The sequence below is a fragment of the Mustelus asterias genome, chromosome 2, assembly GCF_964213995.1.
Source record: "Mustelus asterias chromosome 2, sMusAst1.hap1.1, whole genome shotgun sequence".
Lineage (NCBI taxonomy): Eukaryota > Metazoa > Chordata > Chondrichthyes > Carcharhiniformes > Triakidae > Mustelus > Mustelus asterias.
In genome coordinates, this window is record NC_135802.1 from 68847149 (window position 1) to 68873378 (window position 26230).

The following is a 26230-nucleotide window of genomic DNA, read 5'->3' on the forward strand; positions in this document are numbered from 1 at the left end:
TTCAAGTGTGTTGTGAAAAAAGTTGTTGTATACTTGGTTATCAATTGAGTATATTTCCCACGGTGAAATTTCCTCACTTACCGGCCTTCGACCCGTCCACGCCGGAGCGTGGTCTGGATAACCACCACCGGCGAAGCCAAAACGCAGCTCGACAGCGACCCGGAACACCCGACCGTGCAGACCCATCTACCAACACAGGAACTGCAAGCACGGCAACAAATCCTCCATCCGCACACCGACCAGAGCGAACAACCTCATTGGACACAACCATACCCTTAACACCGCAAGCCACTCTCACCGTCTCCCAGGCTCGAAAAGAAGCAGACACTCCAGGAAGCGTGGAAAATGTGCAGGCCTGCAGGTGAGAGTGAAACAATGTGCTCCCAAGGCCCCCCCTCCCCAGCTTACTCCTTGCAAATGTCCAGTCTCTGGAAAACAAGCTAGACGAACTTAGAGCCAGACTCACTTTCCAAAGAGAACTGAGGGACTGCTGTGTACTTTGTCTCACGGAGACGTGGCTCACTCCTGCTTCACCGGACTGTGCCCTACAACCAGAGGGCTTCTCAATCCATCGAATGGACCATACAGTGGCCTCAGGCAAGGCATGGGGAGGAGAGGTCTGCTTCATAATCAACACCTCATGGTGCCTAGATGTAGCAACACTGGTAACTTTCTGCTCCCCAGACCTAGAATACCTGACGCTAAAATGCCGCCCCTACTACCTTCTGCGAGAGTTCGCCTCCGTTATCCTGATGGCAGTTTACATCCCACCCCATGCGGATGTGAAGATCGTGCTGGACGAAATATACACCACTACGAAAAGTCTTGAGACGAAACACCCCGAGGCCTTGTTCATCATGGCTGGGGACTTCAATCAGGCAAGCTCAAGAGCGTACTACCAAGTTACCACCAACATGTCTCCTGCTCCACCAGAGGCCCAAACCCTAGACCACTGCTACACAAGTATCAAACATACCTACCGCTCTATCGTCCACTCATACTTTCGTAAATCAGACCACAAGGCTGTGCTCCTGCTCCCAACTTACAAGCAAAAACTGAAGCAGGAGAATCCATCAAAGAGAGTCGTGCAATGTTGGTCCGACGAATCGGATGATCTCCTACAGGGCTGCTTGGAGTCAGTGGACTGTTCAGTATTTAACTCTGCGACCAGCCTGAACGAGTATGCCACTACAGTAACTGACTTCATTAGTGTGTAGACGACTGTGTGCCAAAGAAACAAATCCGTGTGTTCCCCAACCGGAAACCATGGATGAACAGGGATCTCCACTGCTTGCTGAAGTCCAGGTCTGAGGCGTTCAAATCAGGCGACACTGACCTATACAAGAAAGCCAGATACGATCTAAGGAGATACATCAAAGATGCCAAAAGACAATACCGGACCAACCTAGAGTCCCAGGCTAGCCACACTGACCCTCGTCGACTATGGCAAGGTCTGCAAGACATAACAGGCTACAAGATGAGGGCATGTAAAATCATTGGCTCCAACGCACCCCTCCCTAATGAGTTTAATGCATTTGTTTTGAGCAAGAGGTCAACGAAAGCATGTCCTCCACCCTGGAAGCCCTGGATGAACCTGTATCTGGGGTCACCATTGCAGATGTCAGAGCAGCTTTCTTGAAGGTCAACCACAGAAACCCAGATGGGGTACCCGGACGAGCACTCAGATCCTGTGCGGATCAGCTGGCGGGGGTATTCACAGACATCTTCAACCTCTCTTTACAACAACCTAAGGTCTCTATCTGCTTCAAGAAGATGACCAACATCCCGATACCTATGAAAAACCAAGCAGCATGCCTTAATGACTATCAGCCAGTGGCTCTGACATCCATCATTATGAAGTGTTTCGAAAGGCTAGTCATGGCACGAATCAATTCCAGCCTCCTGGACTACCTGGATCCACTACAGTTTGCCTACCGCCGCAACAGGTCTACAGCAGACGCCATTTCCCGGGCCTTGCACTCAACTCTGGAACACCTAGATAACAAGGACACCTATGTCAGACTCCTATTTATTGACTACAGCTCAGCCTTCAACACTATTATTCCCACGAAACTCATCTCCAAACTCTGTGGCCTGGACCTCGGCACCACCCTCTGCGACTGGATCCTGAACTTCCTAACTCACAGACCACAATCAGTAAGGATAGGCAACAACACCACCTCCACAATCATCCTCAACACTGGTGCCCCACAAGGCTGTGTTCTCAGCCCCCTACTATACTTCTTATACACCTATGACTGTGTGGCCAAATTCCCCTCCAATTCGATTTTCACATTTGCTGACGACACCACCGTAGTGGGTCGGATCTCAAACAATGACGAGACAGAGCACAGCAATGAGATAGAGAATCTGGTGAACTGGTGCGGCAACAATAATCTCTCCCTCAATGTCAACAAAACGAAGGAGATTGTCATCAACTTCAGGAAGCGTAGAGGAGAACATGCCCCTGTCTACGTCAATAGAGACGAAGTAGAAAGGGTCAAGAGCTTCAAGTCTTTAGGTGTCCAGATCACCAACAACCTGTCCTGGTCCCCCCATGCCGACACTATGGTTAAAAAAGCCCACCAACGCCTCTACTTTCTCAGAAGACTAAGGAAATTTGGCATGTCAGCTGCGACTCTCACCAACCTTTATAGATGCACCATAGAAAGCATTCTTTTTGGTTGTATCACAGCTTGTTTTGGCTCCTGCTCTGCCCAAGACCGCAAGGAACTACAAAAGGTCATGAATGTAGCCCAATCCATCACGCAAACTAGCTTCCCATTCATTGACTTTGTCCACACTTCCTGCTGCCTTGGCAAAGCAGCCAGCATAATTACGGACCCCACACACTCCGGACATTCTCTCTTCCACCTTCTTCCGTCGGGAAAAAGATACAAAAGTCTGAGGTCACGTACCAACCAACTCAAGAGCAGCTTCTTCCCTGCTGCTGTCAGACTTTTGAATGGACTTACCTTGCATTAAGTTGATCTTTCTCTACACCCTAGCTATGACTGTGACACTACATTCTGCACTCTCTTGTTTCCTTCTCTATGAACGGTATGCTTTGTCTGTATAGCGTGCAAGGAACAATACTTTTCACTGTATACATGACAATAATAAATCAAATCAAAATCAAACCTTGTGTAGAAATACAGATAATGTTCCACACATCTCAATTTTTCAGAAAGCAGCAAAATGACAATATAAGTTTCTACACAACACATACCTTAAATCAGTTAAACAGGATCCTTGTAAACTGCAGTTAATTTCCATTCCGGAAGGTCTAGTTCCAACAAAATATATTGATGTGAAAAGCAGTTTTTTTCACTTGCCTTGCCAATGCCCTTGCTGCCTATCACATGATCTTACAGTTCCTTTTTATGCAATTGTGAAATACCAGAGTCTCCACTCTTTTGAAAGCTCAGCCTACCACAGGAATATTGCCCACCCTCTGTGACTGCATGAGCTTTTTGCATCTTTCCTGGAAATGGGGTACATTGTTATAAGCAACTTGACTTCCCTGTATTTCAACTAAATGGCCATCTGCATCTACAATTAGAAAACAGGTAAGACTTGAATTCCAGTAAATGGTAGAGCCCTTAGAATATTGGCATACAGAGGGATCTAAGTGTGGAGATCTACAGTTCCCTGGAGGTGGCAACTCAGGTGGGAAAGGTGGTCAACAAGGCATATGGCATGCTGGCCTTCATCGGTTGGGGTGTTGAATATAGGAATTGCAGCTGTATAAGACTTTGGTTAGGCCGCATTTGGAGTATTGTGTACAATTCTGGTCGCCACCGGAAGGATGTTGATGCATTGGAAAGGGTGCAGAAGAGATTTACTAGGATGTTGCCTGGTTTGGAGACATGAAGGTTGAACAAACTTAGATTGTTTTCACTGGAGCATTGGAGGATGAGGGGGAACCTGATAGACGTTTACAAGATTATGACAGGCTTGGATAGAGTGGATAATCAGCGTCATTTTCCCAGGGTCAGAGGGTCAATTACTCAGGGGCAATAAGTTAAAAGTGAGGGGGGAAAGTTTAAAAGAGATGGAAGGGGCAAGTTTTTCACACAGAGGGTGGTGAATGCCTGGAACACGCTGCCAGAGGAGGTGATGGAAACAGATTCTATAACAACATTTAAGGGATATCTGGATGGATACTTGAACAGGCAGGGAATAGAGGGATATGGACCATGTAGAGGCAAGAAAATATTAGATTAAAGAGGCATCTGTGTCAGCACAGACTTGGTGGCTGTACTGTTCTTTGTCAGGCTAAAGATCATAAATTTGTATGGAGAATTTGGTGAGGTCTTGAAAATATGCATCAACGAAATACAAAAGTTTCCATTATTGCACTATCCTCCCCCCTGTCCCCCATATCCTTACCTCACAAAACTCTAGATATCTTAGTCTCCTATGATTCTATGTTTAAAAAGTACGTTGTGATTTCACTCTTAAATGACCTTACTCTAATGTTATTTTATAGCTCTAGATCTGGATTCCTCCTCCAAAAGAAATTCTCTGCATCTACCCAACCAAATCATTATCGTTTTGAGTACCGTGATTCGATCATCACTAAATGTGTTCAACTCCAAGAAATATAACATCACTGTACAACCTCCAAGAGCAATATATCTTTCCAGAGGATTGGTGCCTAAAACTGAAAGCAGGAATCCTTGACCGAAAGTCTGTTCAAAGCTTGATACAAGTGGGAGATCAATTCTTCACTTGTGGGTTCCAACCCTATTGAGATAAGGGCTAATATTCCACTTGCCTTTTTGATCACTTGTGCATTAGTTTTTAAGTGATTTGTGTACATGGACACCAAAAAACCTTTTACTCCTCCATAAGCCCTTGTCTGCCACAAGGAAGTATTGTACAACTATACAACCAGAGAACGATACCGCACAGAAGGAAGCCATTTGATCCATTATGCCTTTGGCTCTCTGAAAGAGCTATCCAATTAATCACACTCCCTAATCTCTCCCCGTCGCGCCGCAATGTTTCCCACTTCAAGTAATTATCCAACTATCTTTTGAATCTGTTTAATTTCCTTCCATATGTTCAGAAAATACAATCTAGATCATAACTCACGGTGTTAAAAACATTTTCTCATATCATTTCTGGTTGTTTCTGTCAATCACCTTAAATCCATGTCACATGGTGACCAACCCATCTGCAACTGGAAACAATTTCTCCTTATGTTTTCTATCAAAACATTTCACACATTTTGAACACTATTAACTCTCCCCTTAATCTTCTCTGCTCCAAGGGAAACAACACCAACTTTTCAGATCGATCCAGGTCACCAAACGCCCTCATCTCTGGCTTGGTAAACTGTTTTGTGCTCTCTTTCCAAAGCTTTGACATCCTTCTCAAAGTGTGATGCCCAGAATTGGCTACACGATTCTCACTTTAGCACGAGTGTTTTCTTTTTTAAAGTTTAGCATAATAGAAACATAGAAAAACTACAGCACAAACAGGCCCTTCGGCCCCACAAGTTGTGCCGAACATATCCCTACCTTCTAGGCCTACCTATAACCCTCCATCCTATTAAGTCCCATGTTCTCATCCAGGAGTCGCTTAAAAGACCCTATTGAGTTTGCCTCCACCACCACTGACGGCAGCCGATTCCACTCGCCCACCACCCTCTGTGAAAAACTTACCCCTAACATTTCCCCTGTACCTAACCCCCCCGCCCCCCCCCAGCACCTTAAACCTGTGTCCTCTCGTAGCAGCCATTTCCACCCTGGGAAAAAGCCTCTGAGAGTCCACCCGATCTATGCCTCTCAACATCTTATATACCTCTATTAGGTCTCCTCTCATCCTACGTCTCTCCAAGGAAAAAAGACCGAGCTCCCTCAGTCTATCCTCATAAAGCATGCCACTCAATCCAGGCAACATCCTTGTAAATCTCCTCTGCACCCTTTCAATCTTTTCCACATCCTTCCTGTAATGAGGCGACCAGAACTGAGCACAGTACTCCAAGTGGGTTCTGACGAGGGTCTTATATAGCTACATCATTATCCCCGGACTCCTAAACTCAATCCCTTGATTGATAAAGGCCAGCACACCATACGCCTTCTTAACCACCTCCTACACCTGCGGGGCCGATTTTGAGAGTCCTATGGACCCGGACCCCAAGGTCCTTCTGATCCTCTACAGTACTAAGAGTCTTTCCCTTTATATTGTACTCCTTCATCCCATTTGACCTGCCAAAATGGACCACTACGCATTTATCTGGGTTGAAGTCCATCTGCCACTTCTCCGGTCAGTCTTGCATCCTATCTATGTCCCTCTGTAACTTCTGACATCCCTCCAGACTATCCACAACCCCACCAACCTTCGTGTTGTCGGCAAACTTACAAACCCATCCCTCCACTTCCTCATCCAGGTCATTTATGAAAATGACAAACAGCAAGGGTCCCAGAACAAATCCTTGAGGCACACCACTGATGACCGACCTCCATTTAGAAAAAGACCCATCTATACAGACTCTCTGCCTCCTTTGGGCAACGTAAGAGTTTTAACAACACCAGGTTAAAGTCCAACAGGTTTATTTGGTAGCAAACACCATGCCGGTTCTGAATCCACAGGGCAGCAGCACCTTGGATCCCATGCCCTCTCACTTTTTCTAGAAGCCTTGCATGGGGGACCTTGTCGAACGCCTTGCTAAAATCCATATAAACCACATCTACCACTTTCCCTTCATCAATGTGTTTAGTCACATTTTCAAAGAACTCCACCAGGCTCGTAAGGCACGATCTGCCTTTGACAAAGCCGTGCTGAGTGTTCTTGAGCATACTAAACCTCTCTAAATGCTCATAAATCCTGTCCCTCAGGATCTTCTCCATCAGCTTACCAACCACTGAGGTTAGACTCACCGGTCGGTAATTTCCTGGGCTATCCCTATTCCCCTTCTTGAAAATAGGAACCACATCCGCAATCCAATAATGATCTTTGTATTCTATGCCTCTATCAATGAAGCTGAGGATCTTGTGTATGTTCTTTTTAATCATTCCCACTTGTCCAACCAACCCTCTTGTCTTCATTTACTGATTTAGATTTGTCTTTCTCTGTAGATGGCATCACACTTGCCCACTGGTGTCTCCAAAGCATTCGTCGGGGCCTCTGGATTACTAGTCCAGCAACACTGCTACCAAGCCACCGTTCCCCCAATCTCATCCCATTAAATACTCAGTTACTCCCAACTGAACATGGCTTATACATTTTCATTCATTTTTTTAGGAGGAATACTGTTTAATGCTTGATGTTGACATTAGATCACTGATTTCTAGTTTGCGATGACTGCATCAGCACACTCTGCGCAGCAACAGGATACCCCCCCGAAAGCAGTCCCTGGATTTCCATGTTCAACCATGCAGGTGCAATCACGATTTCCCTCCTTGAGTTGGGCATTGCAAGTTGGGAGATTTGCCAACATCGTGAACACACCTCCTGCCCAGCAGTGCCATTCGATGATAATTTGACAATGGGGACAGGCTGGAGTCAGGGTAGGGGGATTGCCTGGGGAGTTTCAACTTCTTTTGGGTAACCATCCAACATCTGGAACTCTCCAAAACTCTGATTTAAAGTGAAAGGCTTTCTGACTTACTCAGCAGAATAACTACCCAGTAAATGTTAGAAGCATTAAAAGCTAGTTCCAACTCCTAGGTGACTATACCATTAAACCCCCAACCCCTGACTAGCCCCCACTCCCCATCTAACACACCCCCATTTGTCCCCACAACCCAACTTGCCCTGACTAGCCCCTCACCAACCAGAACTCCCTCCCTGATAAAATCCCCTCTCCCGACCAGACCCTCTTCCCCAACCAGCCCTCTAACTATTTGCCCAACTATTTGCCCTCCTCCCCTGACTAGCTCCCACCAGCACCTGTCTACCCCTCCCAACCGGCTTCCACACACTGTCTAACCACCCCCTCACCCCCCTACCCCCTCCCCCCTTACCTTTTCTCCGTAACCTGTCAAAATGGCTGGAACATTTAAACTTGTGGAAAAAGGCAATTGGTGCTGAATAAAAGAGGCCTGGCTTTGTTTCCCCTGATGCTCCTATACACAAACACACTGAAGGACTCCCGGAGCAGCTACGCTGAACAGTTCTCAGCAGGCCCAGGTAAGACCCCGAGCAGGAATTGCGGAGTTTCACTCTAAGGTAGTGGAAAATAGGAAGCGGAATGACAATCCGATGGCGATTGCCACGCCACAGAAGATTTGGCCCATAATAGTATTCAATATTTCGTCACCCATTCGGTAACTCACTTTAAAACAGTAATGTCATTAGGGTAAAGTAAGTTGAAATTCTTTTTCTGTGCCACGACACCAGTATAGCTTTGGAATCTACTCCACAGCATTGTACACAGTTAGTTATTGACTACATTCAAGGCTGAGATCAATAGATTTTTGGACTCTACAGGAATTGGGGGATACACAGGTCAAGCAGGAAAATGGAGTGGAGGTCAAGGATCAGCCAAAATCCTACTGAGCTACATGGCCTACTCTGGCGCTTATTTCTAATGTATATGATGTTTCTGTTCTTAAACACTAGTTTCCATAAGAGAAAATTGAACCGTGTGGGGGGTGGGGGAGGAGGGGAAGAGAGTTGGCACTGCAGTCCTTGGATTACTTGCTGCAGCATGAACTCAGGGTCACATCAGCAATTTCAGGAAGAGTGAGTTCCTGTAACTGGGCCCAGCCCAAGAGTGCCAGTGAAAAAGAACCTCTTCTAGATTTCACTAATCAGCTGAGTGCGTTCATTTGATTCCTGTTCCTCAATCAAATATTTTACAAATTCACGTGACTTATTCTTAGCAGAAGGTTGGTAACAGATAGTGAGTTAGCTAATAGGGCATCGATAAACATCACTCATTCAAAACCCATGATGCTGTGCCAACAATATGTTTTCCTTGTTCCCGTTGCACTAGGTCTTAGACAGCAATTCTCTGCTGCAATTGTAAAAGTATTTTCATTGTAGAATTTCTATTTCTGAAACTATATGTATCCTTTTAATCCGAATCATTTCATACATTTGAAACTGTATCCCAAATATTGCATTCAGTTCTGGCCACTACTTCAGGAACAACATACTGACCTTAAATGGAATGCAGTGCAGATTCACCAGAGTAACACCAGGGCTAAAATGGATAAATTATGAGGATAGGCTGCACAGATAAAGCATGCATTTCCTGAGCGCAGAAGATTAGGAGATGATCTAATTGAGAGTTTTAAGATGATTATAGGATTTAGTAGCATGGAGAGAAACTAATTTCTCTTGTGGAGGCATCCAGAACAAAGGAGACAACCTTAAAATTGGGGCTAGCTGGGCCATTCAGGAGTGATGTGAGAAAGCACGTCTTCAACAGATTGAAACTTCCCTGTCAATACGTTATCGAGGCTGGGTCAGTTGAACATTTCAAAACTCTGATAAGGCTTTTGTTGCTTAGCTGTATTGAGCAAAATGGAACTAAGGCAGGTAAATGTTATTCATGTAGTGAGCAGCCATAATCTAACCAAATCGTGGAACAGGGTCAACAAGGAGTTGAATGACCTAATCCTGCTCCACCCACAGACATACAACACTCTGAAAGTTCTCAAATGCAATCAAATATTTAATCTTCAGGCATACGTTGGAACTATTGTTGCTATCTTAAACATTCACACAATGCACTGAGGAATGTCCTCCCTACATCACCATTCTTCTGGCTTTTCTGAAAGAGACTGACTAATTAACTCACATCTAACATTGGATTATGCATCTCAAGTTCATTTCATGTAAGATGAGAAGACTTTCATCCAATTAGTTCAGATTAGCTACGAACTCCTAAATTATAAAAGAGTACTTAACTCAATGCTCCACCTGGTGTTTCCCTCAACTCCTCTCTCCTCTCAAAGGATTAATGGATGGTAAACTCCTATAAATATCAACTGCCATATCACAACAACTATTGTTGGTCTATTCTTGGTGCCTTGAGACACCAATAAACTGTGTTGTGGGAAATTCACCACTCGGAGTCAGATCTGAAGATTCAACATGCAGTTTATCGGACAAAGCTTTGGGAGAAGTGCTGGGCACTCCGCAGTGCACGCAGTCACCTTCTCAACTTTAAAATGGCAGTTGAGCATCATTTATACATTTTCAAATAATGGACAAGTACGGACATTGGCCGTTAGCACATCGTTATACATAGAGTAGATACATTTATGCCCCCCTTCAACGACTGATCTCGTTACAAAAACTCATTGTTTTGGTTCTGCTTTATCTCAAGCTAAGGTGCCTCAAGGTCGGATTTATTTCCTGCAGTAATTTAGACACTAACAGAATTTAACTCGTTGTGCAATGTCTGTGCCCAAGTCAGCATATCTTAATGTATTTTCCCAGAGTCCATTTAATGCCAGGTATCTTGTATCCTTTAATTTTGAGTTTACTCCAACAACTGCATTCAATTAAACATCAACATAATCTTCCCACCTGTACTGAAGTTATACCAGGGTCTTTTATTAAACAATCATGACACAATATTGGGGTGGGTAGAGCCCATTGTTTGGGCACTAATTGTACCTTTTGTGGACCAACACAGCATCTATGGTATGCATACACATGTTTGGGGCGAGTCATGCCAGATGCCTTATTGGTGAGGACATTAACACATAGTTAACAGCCATCACAGTCAGGCAGATCCTGATACCAATCAGCATGCATTGCTTATGTGACACCAACACTGGTATTTTGGAGCTCAAAGCTCCAACTAATGTTCTCTTATTACTTCCCGCAGTTGAACACACATTCAGCAGCAGGAAAGATTCAAAGGGATCAACAGTTTACAAGTTAATTGTTGGTTGATCTCCTCTGGCCATTGCATTAATTTTACAGTGTTTCGTGTTCTAGTTGCATAAAGTTGCAAAAGTCTGCAGGGAATTGTGTGCCAGAGCCTTTTCTTATTTTAGGGCTTCTGCACAAATCAGTTGCTTCCAGACATGGGTGCACTAGTTGTCAGTCACCTTAGACTAAAGCATAATAGAAAGAATAAACAGAAGCCGTGCGAAGCACAGCAGGCCGCTGGAAGGAAGTGGTGGGAAAGGGCTCTCAGCAGGTGGCTACATCTGCTCAGGATGCTCAGAGAGCAACTCTCCTGTCTGAGCCTCTGTGAGAAAAAACGTGTGCAATGTCTGTGCTTCAGCAAGGACATCAACACAGAAATCTGTCACCTGCTGCAGCCACAGCTTCAACCTCAGAGCAGGGCAAGGACTTCAATGTCAATAACTGTAGTGGCTACTTTCAATATGGTGCTGGAAGTATTTGCAATATCTTGCATTGTTGCATCAGGATGTTTACTGACACAAACTATTCACTGAGGGCCACTGATATTATATCTTCTTGTTCGCAAGAGAATCAGGCAAATTGACCATCACATTTCATTAGGACTGCAGGTTTCCCCATGTTGCAAACTGACTGCACTTGCTTTGCCTTGTAGGCAACTCATGACAACTGTCTTCGGCTGGAACCCAAAGTGATTTCACTCCCTCAACATCGGTAGCATGGTGGTTAGTACTGCTGCCTCACAGTGCCTGGGACCAGGGTTTGATTCCCAGCTTGGGTCAGTGTCTGTGCGGAGTCTACAGGTTCTTCCTGTGTCTGCGTGGGTTTCCTCTAGGTGCTCCAGTTTTCTCTCTCAGTCTGAAAAGTCCATGCTGGTTATGAAACACTGCCATGCTAAATTATCCCTCAGTGTACCCGAATAGGTGCCGGAGTGTGGCGACGAGGGGATTTTCAGAGTAACCCCATTGCCATGTTAATGTAAGCCTACTTGTGACGAGAAAAAAAAATAACTTTAACTGGTGTCAAAAATAGGCAGAGAATCTTGCAGGTCAAGATAGTCTGTTGTACCAGTTACGTTTGAGCCACTAAGACAAACCAAAATGTAGCTACTGGGCATCAAGTGTTAACGACTGACCGTAAGGCTCTAATGCTAATGCTCGCCTGACATGTGCGAGCAGCACACAGACAGTGAAAGCCTTACTGCTACATGAAATGTGATGGACCAGATAACTGGCATACTGAAATATTGCTTCCATTGTTGAGAAGTCCTCGAGTGCTCAGCAGAGTAGCTGTCAGGACTCGTAATTTTGAATTTGGTCTCCTTATTTGAAAAATTATATAACCGCATAAGAAGCAGTTCAGAAAAGGTTCAATCAACTCATTCCTGGGATGAGGGGCTGATGAAGAAACATTGAGCCAGTTGGGTCTATACCCTTTGGAGTTTAGAAGAATGAGAGGTGATCTTATTGAAATATACAAGATCTCCGTGTCTGTGTGGGTTTCCTCCGGGTGCTCCAGTTTCCTGCCACACTTCAAAAATGTACAGGTTAGCTGGATTGGCCATGGTAAATTGCCCCTTAGTGTAAGGGAGTCTAGCAGGGTAAATACATCGGGTTACGGGGATAGGGGATTGTTGTCAGTGCAGCTTCGATGGGCCGAATGGCCTCCTTCTCCACTGTAGTGATTCTATTCTGTGATTCCATTGCGAACCTTTGGAATTCTCTACCACATAGAGCTGTGAATACTCAGTTGTTGAGTACATTCAGAATAGAGATCAGCAGATTTTTGGATACGAAGGGAATCAAGGGACATGAGAAAGGTCAACCTGTGGTAAATCAATCATGATCTTTTTGAATGACGATGCAGGCTCGAGCAGCTGAATGGCCTATGCCTGTTCTCACTTATGTTCTTATAACTATAACTGCAATTCTTCATTCTCTAACAGAGCCACACCTTACCTTCACCCTGTTAGGAGTGAGAGGACAAATTCTATCCTCTGAGGTAGGACAGCAGGTTCATACTCCATCGAGCCAATGCAGCTTTCACAAGGCTGTGCCTGTGTCCCTCAGCTAAATGTACACAGTACCCCAGGTCAGCATACACTCGAGGGAATAAGCAATGTTCTGGATGACAAGGTGCTGCATGTTATGATACCGTGAAAGCCCCTTTGCACATTAAAATCTACAACTATAATGGCAGCAGTCTGACCTTTCACTCTAAAGGAGGGAAGCGACTTACACGGCAACATCGGCCAGGCACTGTTTCATGGTTGGATCCACAAGTGGACTTGTCGTTCACTTTCATGCTGCTAGAAGAGAGCAGGACATGGGAGTGCTTGTAAATGAATCACAAAAGTCTGCATGCGGGTGCAGCAAATAATCAGGAAGACAAATGGATTGCTGGCCATTATTGCAAAGGGAATGGAATGTAGAAGTAGGGATGTCCAGTGCTACCTGTACAGGGCATTGGCAAGACCCAGAAAAATGCTGTGTGTAATTTTGGTTGCCTTGTGAAGGAGGGCCACATTTGCATTGGAGGCAGTTCAGAGAAGATTCACTCGGCTGATTCCTGGGATGAAGGGGTTGTCTTATGAAGAAAGGTTGAACCCATATTCTTATGGTGTTTAGAAGAATGCAAGGTGATCTTCCTGAAACAGGGAAGATTCTGAGAGAATTTGACAGAAGATGTTGAGAGAATGTTTTCCCTTGTGTGGGTGGGTGGGTGGGTGGGTGGCGGGGGGGGGTCTCAAACCAGGAAGCACAATATTTTAAAAAAGGGCTAGAAACATAGAAAACAGGAGCAGGATTAGGCCATCCGGCCCTAGAAATCTGCTCTGCCATTCATTATGATCATGGTTGATCATCCAACTCAACGGCCTGATCCCATCTTGCCCCTATATCCTGTGACCGCCTTCATCCCAAGCATTATATCTAACTCCATCTTGAAAACATACTGGCCGGGATTCTCCATCTCACCTGAAGCCGAGATTATCTGGTCCCGCACTATGAATGGAGATTTAGCTGTTGCTCTGTTCTCGCTGGCAGTGGTGGCAGGGTGAATGACATCGGAGAATTCAGGCCACAATGTTTTGGCCTCAACTGCTTTCTGTGGTGGCGAATTTCACAGGCTTACAATTTTCTGGGTGAAGAAAATTCCCCTCACCTCGATCCTAAAACCCCATATCCTTAGACTATGACCTCTGATTCTGGACTCGCCCACTATTGGGAACATCCTTCCTGCACCTACCCTGTCTAGTCCTGTTAGAATTTTATAGGTTTCTATGAGATCCCCTCTTATTCTTCTGAATTCCAGTGGATACAATCCTAACTGAATCAATCTTTCCTCATATGTCAGTCCTGCCATCTCAGGAAATCAACCTGGTAAAGCTTTGTTGTACTCCCTCTATAGCAAGGACATCCTTCCTCAGATAAGCAGACCAAAACTGCACACAATATTCCAGGTGTGGCCTCACCAAGGCTCTATATAATTGCAGCAAGACATCCCTGCTCCTGTACTCGAATCCTCTCGCTATGAAGGCCAACATACTATTTGTCTTCTTTACCGCTTGCTGCACCTGCATGTTTACCTTCAGTGACTGGTGTACGAGGAGACAATGGTCTCTTCGCACATTCCTCTCTCTCAATTATTCAGATAATAATCTGCCTTCCTATTTTTGCTACCAAAGTGGATAACCTCACTTTTATCCACATTATACTGCATCTGTCATCTCACTCAGCTTGTCCAAATCACACTGAAGCATCTCTGCATCCTCCTCTCAGCCTCCCACCTAGCTTTGTCTCCCATTTAAGGTGGCCTTGAAGAGCAATTTCTTAATTTCTTCTATCAGGAGGTCGGTAGTTTTTACAATTCTCTCCCTCATTGAGAATTGGAGGCTGAGTCATTGAATATGTCTAAGGCTGAGTGAGATAGATTTTTTGAACAAGGATTTTTTGAACAAGATTTTTTGACAAGGCAATTGAGGGTTAAGGGGGACATGCAGGAAAATGGAGGTAAGGCAACATCAGGTCAGTGATGGTTTGACTGAATGGCAGAGCAGGAATAAAAGACCAAATGGTCTCCCTCTGCCCTATTTCTTATGTTCTTAAGTTCAGCATTACTGTCACCTTGTTGCTCATTCACTGCTTGACTTCTGAAAAGCGAACAAGGGTAATGTTAATGTATGGGGATGGGGAGGGAGATGATGCATTCACTGACATTGACTTCTCATTTGACGTTATCAAACTTCTTGCAGTATTATGTCCAAGTCCTCAGGGTTCAACTCCTGGCATTGTCCCCCACGGCTCCCTGCTGCCACTGCCTTCTGAGTGCCTGTCAAAAAGACCTCCAGACCCCTGCAGATACAAGGCATCACTCTCACACTCCACCTCCGCCACAAACCTCCACCGCAGCATCTGAAAATCTTGGGAGTCAGCGCTGAGTTTGTTCAATATTTCACAGGTCAAATTTATTTCCGGCACAACTACCTACACTTCCTGATGTAGCCACAATATACTTGCTCCTTAAAAAAGTATCAGGTTAACCTTGAAGCAGTGCAGGCTACTTTTAACCAATGCCGCTCATGATGCAGATTGAATGTCAAAGCACGGGGACAATCAGCAGATATGAAATCATAGAAATCATAGAAACCCTACAGTACAGAAAGAGGCCATTCGGCCCATCGAGTCTGCACCGACCACAATCCCACCCAGGCCCTAACCCCCATATCCCTACATATTTTACCTGCTAATCCCTCTAATCTACACATCCCAGGACACTAAGGGGCAATTTGAGCATGGCCAATCAACCTAACCCGCACATCTTTGGACTGTGGGAGGAAACCGGAGCACCCGGAGGAAACCCACGCAGACACGAGGAGAATGTGCAAACTCCACACAGACAGTGACCCAAGCCGGGAATCGGTTACTGCTGGCTAGACAGTGAAATCTTTTACAACAGCAGATGGTGCAAAGTTGGCATGCTGTGTTGCAGCTAATGGGAGCAAGTTAAATGTGCATTGTGATTCCCCACACCCAATTCCAGGGACCATCAAATTTCACCCCCAATAGGTCTACAATGTCCCCCATACTTTATGAAGCACACACAACCATGATAGACCATCCCGGAAATAATAATAGCATCAATTATAATTTATTCACAAGTATTAGTTATGATATATTATGGTAACTAACTATTGAAATGGTCATGCTTCAGTGTCATATTGAAAAACAGTGTAAATTTAGTGCATCTATTCTATTATATTCAACCTGTCATTGCGCCACTAAGCAGGGAACCAACGTTTTGAAGGCAATCAGAAAATGCATGGTTAATTACATCCAACTGTATGGCATAAGAACATAAGAAATAGGAGCAGGAGTAGGCCATCTAGCCCCCCGAGCCTGCCCCGCCATTCAATAAGATCATGGCTGATCTGAAGTGGATCAGTTCCACTTACCCGCCTGATCCCTATAACCCCTAATTCCCTTACCGATCAGGAATCCATCTATCCGTGCTTTAAACATATTCAACGAGGTAGCCTCCACCACTTCAATGGGCAGAGAATTCCAGAGATTCACCACCCTCTGAGAGAAGAAGTTCCTCCTCAACTCTGTCCGAAACCGACCCCCATGCTCGTTAGCTAAAGAATTATAAATCGTGCTAGTGTCCTGAAATATTATATTCTGTAATTTCATCCATTGCCAAAGGTTTTGATCATATTTTTCATAACAGTGCTATATTTCACCATCTGGACTTTGGACAGCCAAGGCCATGCACCTTTACAAGACAAAGGGCAATGAAGATGGGCAACAAAATTCAATTCCATTAAAAACATTGAAGCAAACAGGAAATCAAAACTAATAGCAAATTTTCCTTTCACAGTCATCCTATTATTAGCTGGCGGAACTATTTTAATCATCAGTTATGATCATATATTTGTCCTTTTGGTTTGATTTGATTAGATGATTCACCTGCAAACCATCAGTAAATCATTGTTCTAAAGGATTTGCAACTTGAGTCAGAACAATATGAAATGTGGTAAACATTCATAGTGAACACAGTGCCATAATGCAACATAACATTCATTTGGTTCTCTGGCACTTGCTTCCAAAGGGGCAGTGGAGAGCATGTTACTATGTAAAACAAGGCTCCCCGTGGTCTTATCATTTGAATGGAGATAGGTGTTGTCACCACTCTTCTTTTCTGCAATTATAGGAGGTGCATAACTTGTACTGAAAGCTGCTCAGATACAATTGCTTACAAAGCTTACTTTGCAGCACAGTTTACTAACTTTCACATCTCATCTTTGACTGATTAAAAAAAAAGGAATAATATTGAGAGCTAAAAATAAAGGAAATTATATCAGGACTCCCATTGAATTTTACTTGATGCAAATTTGTGAGTTGGGCTGCAACAACCAATGCTGTTCTTTAATATCTACTACAGAGCTGTAAAGAAAACATTGTAACAAATTAAAGATACTAGGATGTATACCAAAGGGATCATCCTTCCCCTTTTAAAGAAGTTTAACCTTCCTCCAGGATATGAAATTTTTTTTAAATTATAGAAACCCTACAGTGCAGAAGGAGGCCATTCGGCCCATCGAGTCTGCACCGACCACAATCCCACCCAGGCCCTACCCCCACATATTTACCCGCTAATCCCTCTAACCTACGCATCAGGACTCTAAGGGGCAATTTTTAACCTGGCCAATCAACCTAACCCACACATCTTTGGACTGTGGGAGGAAACCGGAGCACCCGGAGGAAACCCACGTAGACACGAGGAGAATGTGCAAACTCCACACAGACAGTGACCCGAGCCGGGAATCGAACCCGGGACCCTGGAGCTGTGAAGCAGCAGTGCTAACCACTGTGCTACCGTGCCGCCCTGACAAATCTGACAAGTCTTTCGACCTTTCTTTCACCTCTAGCCTTTTTCTCTCCATCACAAACACTCTTGTCCCCTCTGCATTAACATTATTATGGTCATGGTTCATCTGAATTGTCCTCTCTTTTTCAACTTGGTAGTTTCAATTGCTCGCAAAGCAGAAGTGATTCCATAGGGCGATGCCACAAAGACTGACATTTTAAGCCAAACGTCAGCTACTTTTAATCATTAATGGAACTTTTTAAACCAGCTGCTTCTGTATCATTGACATCCATCTGTATTAGTGCAAGAAAGAACATGCCAGTGCAGAGGCCATTGCAACTTGCAAGGGAAAGTCAATAAACATAAAACAGAGGAACATTCAGGGCTATGGGGAGATACCAGGGCAGTGAGATTAGTTCAGACACTTTCGGCCAGAAAGACTCCTTCTATATTGTAAACTATTCCGGTGTCTTCATTGATATTGCACCAATAAGCATTTGCCATTCGACCCTGAAGTTTTGCTGCTTACCTTTTGCTCAGGATGGGGTTGCATCAATGTGGAAAGTGCAACCTTACAGCAGCAGGAGTTGCAGGCTGGAGAAATAACTTGTTGCGCCTCACGGAGTGGTGCAAATTGGAATGCACGCTGAGCTTGGGATGGAGCACTCTGTCACCAAGTCAGCTTAAATTGGCTCTTTAGGGTTGAAAAGTATGAAAACTGCCAATAACAAGATTATGCAATAGCAGGAGCACCCTCAAGTGTTTGAATGGAGAACTGACATTGCAAACATAAAATAAATATGCTTTCCTTTCCACATTTCCCTCAAAGGTATTCTTCACTTGGAATTCTGAAGGCAGTTCCTGGCCCCTCAGTGTGCCATTTCCACATGGCTAACACAAACATACAGAGGCACACATGTCAAAATGCCACCCCCAAAGAATCTGGTTTGTTACCAGCATGGCTTTGAAGCAGGATTTTCAACAGGCTATCCCAAACGGGCTAAAATGCAAAACTTAATTTCTAAAAGCAGAAGTCCAACAAAGAACAAAGAAAATTACAGCTCAGAAACAGGCCCTTCGGCCCTCCGGCCCTCCAAGCCTGCACCGACCATGCTGTCCAACTGAAGTAAAACCCCCTACCCTTCCGGGGACCATATCCCTCTATTCCCATCCTATTCATGTATTTGTCAAGACGCCCCCTAAAAGTCACTATTGTATCCTCTTCTCTCCCCCTCCACATTGTTTTTGGGACAAAAGTTACGTTGAAAGCCGCAGAGTATACAGACCAACATTTGTAAACTACAAGTTATACTGGCTTCCAATTCCCACCGAACTCAACAGTCGACTCAGTCCCCAAATTGGTCGCCAGCACTCCTGCTTTGAACAGGATGGATCCTTATTCCTGGATTCCGATTCGGGGCTTGTACTAGAGACCCTGGAGTGATTTTTTTGCGGATCATGGGCTGACCTTGATCCCTCATATTGAATGGCCTAACCTTCCATGGGAACACACAGCGACCTTGAGCAGAAGTGCTTTAACTAACCCTGCAAAACAAAGCAGCGGGTGCTTCCCGTGTTCTGTGCTGAGAAATAGCACAACTTCACCAGTAAAATCCAACACAAGCCCTGTGCACATTCACTCTTAAGCAAAGTGTAAATTGACAGGATTAATCGAGAGTTTGCGTCATTCACAAGCAAGCGTTTCATAATAAATCTATTAGGTACTTTTATTAGGATGTTTCAGTTTAAATCAGAAAGCCTGTCTATCATTAGGATATTTGCAAAGTTTATACATTAATCATGTAGCCTTATACCGAAACGGCCTTCTAGTTGGTTAGATAGCTAGAGTGTGATGCAGAATTCATCCAATGGCATAGGTTTAATCTTGGTACCAGCTGTGGCAGTTCATGGAGGCCTGCCCCCTCACCTTAGCCCACACGGAATAGTTAGGGAGAGGCTGTTTCCACTGGTTGGGGAATCTAAAACACAGGGCAGGCTCTCCGGATAAGGTGCCAATCATTTAGGACTTAGATGGGGGGAAAATCCTTAGCTCAAAGGGTTGTAAACCGTCGGAATTCTCTACCCCACAGAGTTGTGGATGTTCCATCATTCAAACATTTAAGGCTGGGATAGTCAGATTTTTGATCGCTCAAGGAATTAATGGATTTGGAGAGCAAGTGGGAAAAAGGAGTTGAAGCCCAAGATCAGCTATGATTGATGGCTCAATGGGATGTATAGTCTACTCTTGCTTCTATTTCATATGGTGCCCCAAAGCTATATATGACCAACTGTCTCCCTTCCTCTCTAATGGAGAGAAAGATGCCTTTGGCCTTTGTTGACAATGACTAATTACTTTATGCTAATAATAGATGACACATAAACCATGAGAGATATTTTGACCATATTCCACAGAATGAATTTGGAAATGAGGAGTTGCATACAATTGCATGTTAGACTGAAGTGGATTGAAACAAAGAAACAAAACAGTGCAACAAGCGGTATCTGGGTGTGTCTCACCAAAATATTTTTAGCTGTAAAGAGCTAAGAAGCACACATACGTCACGAGTCAAATGAAGGGCAGAATATGCAGTTCAGATTGCAAGGAGGGATTATTGCAGCACACCTGGGTGACTGAATTTTATAGATTAGATATTACCGACACTCTTATGCATGAGTTTTATTGTTGTATTGCACTAGGGAGGGTACAAAGATAATGTAAAAATGAAAAATACTGGAAATGACAGCTCAGGCAGCATCTGTGGAAAGAAACAGAGTTAACATTTCAGGTCAAAGGACTTTAAATCAGCACAAGGCTGTTTAAATGAATAGAACGTTGAGCTGAAAAATTAACTCTTTCCAGCATCCACAATACTTTGCATTTGTGTTGGATTTATGAGCATATGGCCAGAACCAGAGAACTTTTGCTGAGGAAAGGTTGGATAGGCAGTGGTTGTTTTCTTTGGGACAGAGGAGGCTAAAGGGAAATCTAATTGAGGCTCTGAAATAGTCATTAGGAAGGACCTCTTTTTTGTCAGCAGAGCATCCAATAACCAGGGGACACAAATTTGAAGTAACTGGTAGAAGGATTGGAGGGGAATTGTCGAGAATATTTTCCACCCACAAAGCAGTTGGGGGGCTGAAATTCACTGCCTGAAACCTAGCTAGAAACGTTCACCACATTTTTAAGTACTTGATAGGCACTTGAAGCGCTGTATCTTCCATGGCTGTAGATCAAGAGCTGGAAACTGGGATTAGGTTGTATATCCATTCTTATCAGGCACAAACATGATGGGCAAAATGGCCTGCTGTGACCCAAAGTTGGTACGTTGGTAGGGTGGCACGGTGGTTAGCATTGCTGCCACACAGTGCCGGGGCCCGGGTTCAATTCTCAGTTTGGGTCACTGCCTGTGCAGAGTCTGCACGTTCTTCCCATTTCTGCATGGGTTTCCTCCGGATGCTCCGGTTTCCTCCCACAGTCCGAAAGACAGGCTGGTCAGGTGCATTGACCATGCTAAATTCTCCCTTAGCGTACCTGAACAGGTGTCGGAGTGTAGCAAATAGGGGATTTTCACAGTAGTTTTATTGCAGGGTTAATGTAAGCCTACTTGTGATACTAATAAATAAGCTTTAAACTATATGAAAACTGGGGCAGTGGAGAAAATACCCTTCTCATCTCTGGAACCCCCACTTCGAATCCGGCACAATCTGATCATACTAAATTCTTTTTATTCTGAAGGCTAAAGCCAAGAATGGCACGTCTCGGTCCAGTTCCACAGCTACCAGGCATTACAAGCATTCCAAAATGGGTAATGATAGATATGGAAACAGTAAACACTGGCATTTATAGCCTGGAGTTTGAAGTACAGACACTAAAAATGATGCCATTGCTTTTAATATAGCAATAACAATGCACAGCAAAATATGTCTCACTTAGAAACCATTTATGAATTACTAATCCATCATGGGATAATGTTTTAGCATCAAATTATTTGGAACCAAACAGCATTACTTAAATGTCAAGGAATTGTTGAAGTGAAGGTGAAAGACCTGTGTTTTCTGGGGGAGGGGCCACAAAAAACTCATTTCAATTTTGTTCCATGGTTGACCATGGCATAATTGATTTCTGTTCCACAGGGTGAAAGGCCATACGAGTTACATAAATGGTGCTTCAGGCTGAACCCAGTACTAACAAACAGAAAACCAAGAACACAAGACACTGCCTTTGTCACTGGGGATTTATACGGTCCCGCAGGCATATGCTGCTTCTTAACTTGCAGTATGTTCCAGTATGTCTAACAAACAATGTTTTCATTCATCCAGACACTGATTTGAAGAACAGAATCCCATTAGTTCCCTGGTCACCAAACTTCTAGTTAAGAGAACAGTGACATTCTACACTGCTCAGTTGACAAATGTGAACTTTAATGCTGGCACCTGGCCAACAAACGTGTTTGCTTCTTTCTGCCTGCATTCACCTTCCCAACCATGTGACAATATGCAGTCCAAGGTCCCTAATCAGAGCATGTCCCAAAGTTAAAAATCAGTAATCAGAGCACGTTTCTGCAACCATTCCTATCATCCTCCAACCAATTACCATTAGAAAGCAGTACTGCTGCTCAGTTTTGCTTAATGTTTGCCAATTTAGTGCTTGGATCACAAGCCATTTGTCAACAGCATTAGCATGAAAAACAGCTATCGAAATTAAGAACTACTTACCAGCTCATAGTTGACTGGTGGCAAGCACGGTGTCACAACCTGGGAAAGAAAACAAGCCAGTCGATTTAATTCCAGCGTTTCAAGCCAAGGCAAAACAAATAACAGTAATGGAATACTCAAAAACTAGGAACTCTTCTTCGACGTCACATTTCAGAAATCTTAAGAAATTAGAATTCAGGTCGCAATACCCGGACGGGGAAAAGGATTATATTTCCACTGCAGAAGGCAGTATTCGATGCTTTAGGAAAACATTAACCAGCTTGCTAGCAGCACATCCTTGAGAGCACACCACCCCATTACCTGATAAAAAAGTCATTGTGTAATCAAGCCAGAACAAACTAACAAGGTAAACACACACCTGGTCTACTGCAGCGGATAGCTCCAAATGATCACATTTGTGTTTCTCAAGTACTTTTAACAAACTCTTGTACCAGCCGTATCGAGAGTTTGAACATGCAATGGCCAATACTGGTCAATGATTTACCCAAGAGGAAAATGGTTTTCCTCCATGTTTAAAAGCTGCAAGAGACTAGTAGCTAACTGAATGTGTGGTATAATCAATCATCACTGAAGGCCTTTACTTTTCCAGTAAACTGACAAGTCCTACTTTTCAAACTCATTTTGCAAACAGATCCATGGATAAGAAATTTGAGTTATCAGTTTACGTATTATTAGCAATGCTGCATTTTATTTCGTTTCAGTACTTTTGGGATGGCTGAATATATTTTGTCCCAAATTCTGATTGGAATTTGTGAATATCAGTCATCTTTACTATCTTGAGGACTATTTCAACACTACACGTGCATTTTACTGTAAAGCTACCACAGGCAGAAACAATCTTATAACGCCACAGCACCCGTCATACAAAGCTGTTCTCTATTCCCCATAATGAGTGACACTGGCAATGGCACATGTGTTGCTCACCCTTCATTATCCTGTGAAAATGATGATCTTCCTAAACTGCTGTGTAGCAATTGTTTTTATAAATAAGTGGATTGTTAAACCACTTCAGAGGGCAAGAAACGGAATTGCAGCTGATGATGAAGACATGAAGAAGCTTTGCAATAATCATCGTCCGTTTTTCTGGACCAAGTTAATTTAATTCAACTTACAACTTGCCAGGGTGGGAATTGAATTCCTGACCTCTTGTGTTGCTACTACCGTACCATAGTCACTAGATATCGTTATCCTTTGGGCTGATAATGTTGCATTACAATAGCATAAAGAACACTGAAGAAAGAGCTAAAGACTGAAGTTTAACCTCAGGGTTCAGATGTTGTTCTCCTTACCTGGCACAACTGAATTTATTGATTGATTACAAACTGCTCAGTTGGGAGCGTTTTCACCTTTGAGAAGATTGTGGCTTCCAGTCCATTACAAGACCTTAGCACTTCATCTAGCCTGACACTTGAATGAAAAGAATGCTGCATTGTACAAGGTGGTAGTTTTTCTGGTGAACAGTTAAAAGTGAGGACCCGGCAACCTGATTAGATGGACATTAAAGACTGATCATAAGCAGCTGGTCTTATAGGGTCAACACGCGTTTCATTCAGCTCAATCTACTGGCACATTTATCAAAACTGTGCAGCTGAGCTGAACATTTATCAACTGCCTCAGCAGCTGTCATAGTTAACATTTGGAAACACACTCAACTCTTCAATGGTCTGGGAGAGTTAACATTGAAACTTCAAAACGAGTGGTTAAAATGCCGATGAATATTTAAAAAATGACACAAAACATCATACTATGGGTTCAAAAACTGCATGTGTAGCTTGCAGAATGTTTGCCTCTTCACAAAGAACTTGCTCTAGCCACAGCATAAAGTGTTATATAGCTGCTGATGTAGATACTCGAGAAAGATCACTGTGGCCCAAGAAGCATGTGCACATATCCAGCCACATAGAGCCTTTGTTCTTTCTTCCCATTTAGCAACATTCTTTCCCCAATTCTTTCATTGCCCTTTGCACAAATAGTTCATTAATAAACTTTTTGTACAAAAAAACTAACAAACTTTCAGTTATGCAGAATCACAGAATACTACAGTGCAGAAGAGGCCCTTCGGCCCAACGGGTCTGCACCAACGCATGAAAGGCCCTGACCTGCCCACCTAATCCTACTTGTCAGCACTTGGCCCATCACCTTGAATTTATGGCGTGCCAAGTACTCATCCAGGTACTTTTTAAAGGATGTGAGGTATCCTGCCTCTACCACCCTCCCAAGCAGCACATTCCTGACCATCACCACCCTCTGAGTAAAAAGGTTTTTCCTCAAATCCCCCCTAAACCTCCCACCCCTCACTTTTAACTCGCGTCCCCTCGTAACTGACCCTTCCACTCAGGGGAACAGCTGCTCCCTATCCACCCTGTCCATGCCCCTTAATCTTGAACACCTGAATCAGGTCACCCCTCAGTCTTCTCTGCTCCAGCGAAAACAACTCAAATCCATCCAACCTCTCTTCATAACTTCAATGTTTCATCCCAAGCAGCATCCTGGTAAATCTCCTCTGAACCTCCTCCAGTGCATTCATGTCCTTCCTATAATGTGGCGACCAGAACTGCACACAGTACTCCAGCTATGGCCTCACCAAAGTTCTATACGAGTCCATCATGTCCTCTCTGCTTTTGTAATCTATACCCCAAATGATAAAGGCGAGTGTACCATATGCCTTTTTCACCACCCTACTAACCTGCCTTTCCGCCTTCAGAGATCTATGGACAAACACAAACTTCCCAGTGTCAGACCTTTCATAGTATACACTGCCTTGTCAAGTTACTCCTTCCAAAGTGCATCACCTCACACTTTTCAGGGTTAAATTCCATCCGCCACTTATCCACCCATTTGACCATCTCATCCTCATCTTCCTGTAACCCAAGACACTCAACGTCACTGTTAACCACCCGGCAAATATTTGTGCCATCGCTAAACTTACTGATCCTGCCCCCACATTGTCATCTATGTCACTTATATAAATGACGAACAATAGGGGGCCAGCACGGATTCCAGTGGTACGCCACTGGTCTCTGGCCATCTGTCACCACCCTTTGTCTCCTACCGCGAAGCCAATTATGAATCCACCTTGTCAGATCACCCTGTATCCCATGTGCATTAACCTTCTTAATATGTCTCCCATGTGGGACTTTGTCAAAGGTTTTGCTGAAATCCATGTAAACTACATCAACCGCACTACCCTCATCCACACATTTGGTTACATGCTCAAAAAATTCAATCAGATTTGTTAGGCACGACCTCCCACTGGCAAAACCATACTGACTATCCCTGATCAAACCTTGCCTCGATAAATGGGCATAGATTCTCTCCTTCAGAATCTTCTCCAGTCGTTTCCCAACCACAGATGTGCGACTCACTGGTCTGCAGTTCCCTGGCTTGTCTCTACAACCTTTCTTAAATAATGGGACCATATTAGCTGTTCTCCAGTCTCTGGCACCTTCCTGGTGGCTGGGGAGGAATTAAAAATTTGGGTCAGAGCCCCTGCAATTTCCTCCCTTGCCTCCCACAACAGCCTGGGATACAATTCATCCGGACCTGGAGATTTGTCCACTTTTAAGCCTGCCAAACCTTGTCACTCCTTATGATAATTTTCTCGAGAGCCTCACAGTCTCTCTCCCGAGTTCCATAACTACCTCCTCATTTTCATGGGTAAAGACACAGGTGAAATATTCATTTAACACTATCAATGTTCTCTGCCTCCACCCACAGATTTTCCTCTTGGTCCCTAATGGGCCCTACTCTTTCCCAGGTTATCCTCTTCCCATTGATATACTTATAGAATATCTTAGGATTTTCC

The 26230-nt window shown here is 44.0% G+C and overlaps 1 protein-coding gene across 4 annotated transcripts in view; it reads right to left on the reverse strand.

Annotated features, from left to right (window-relative positions):
• tns3 (tensin 3) overlaps positions 1–26230 on the reverse strand; it is a 435511-nt gene that overhangs the window by 190912 nt on the left and 218369 nt on the right. For 3 of the 4 annotated variants that reach the window (XM_078236646.1, XM_078236654.1, XM_078236664.1), the window contains exon 4: positions 22426–22464. In XM_078236646.1, coding sequence (XP_078092772.1) covers positions 22426–22464 — 39 coding nt within the window. Of the gene's footprint in view, positions 1–18238; positions 18343–22425; positions 22465–26230 lie in introns of those variants that run through there. The other variant, XM_078236685.1, reaches the window with a different exon arrangement.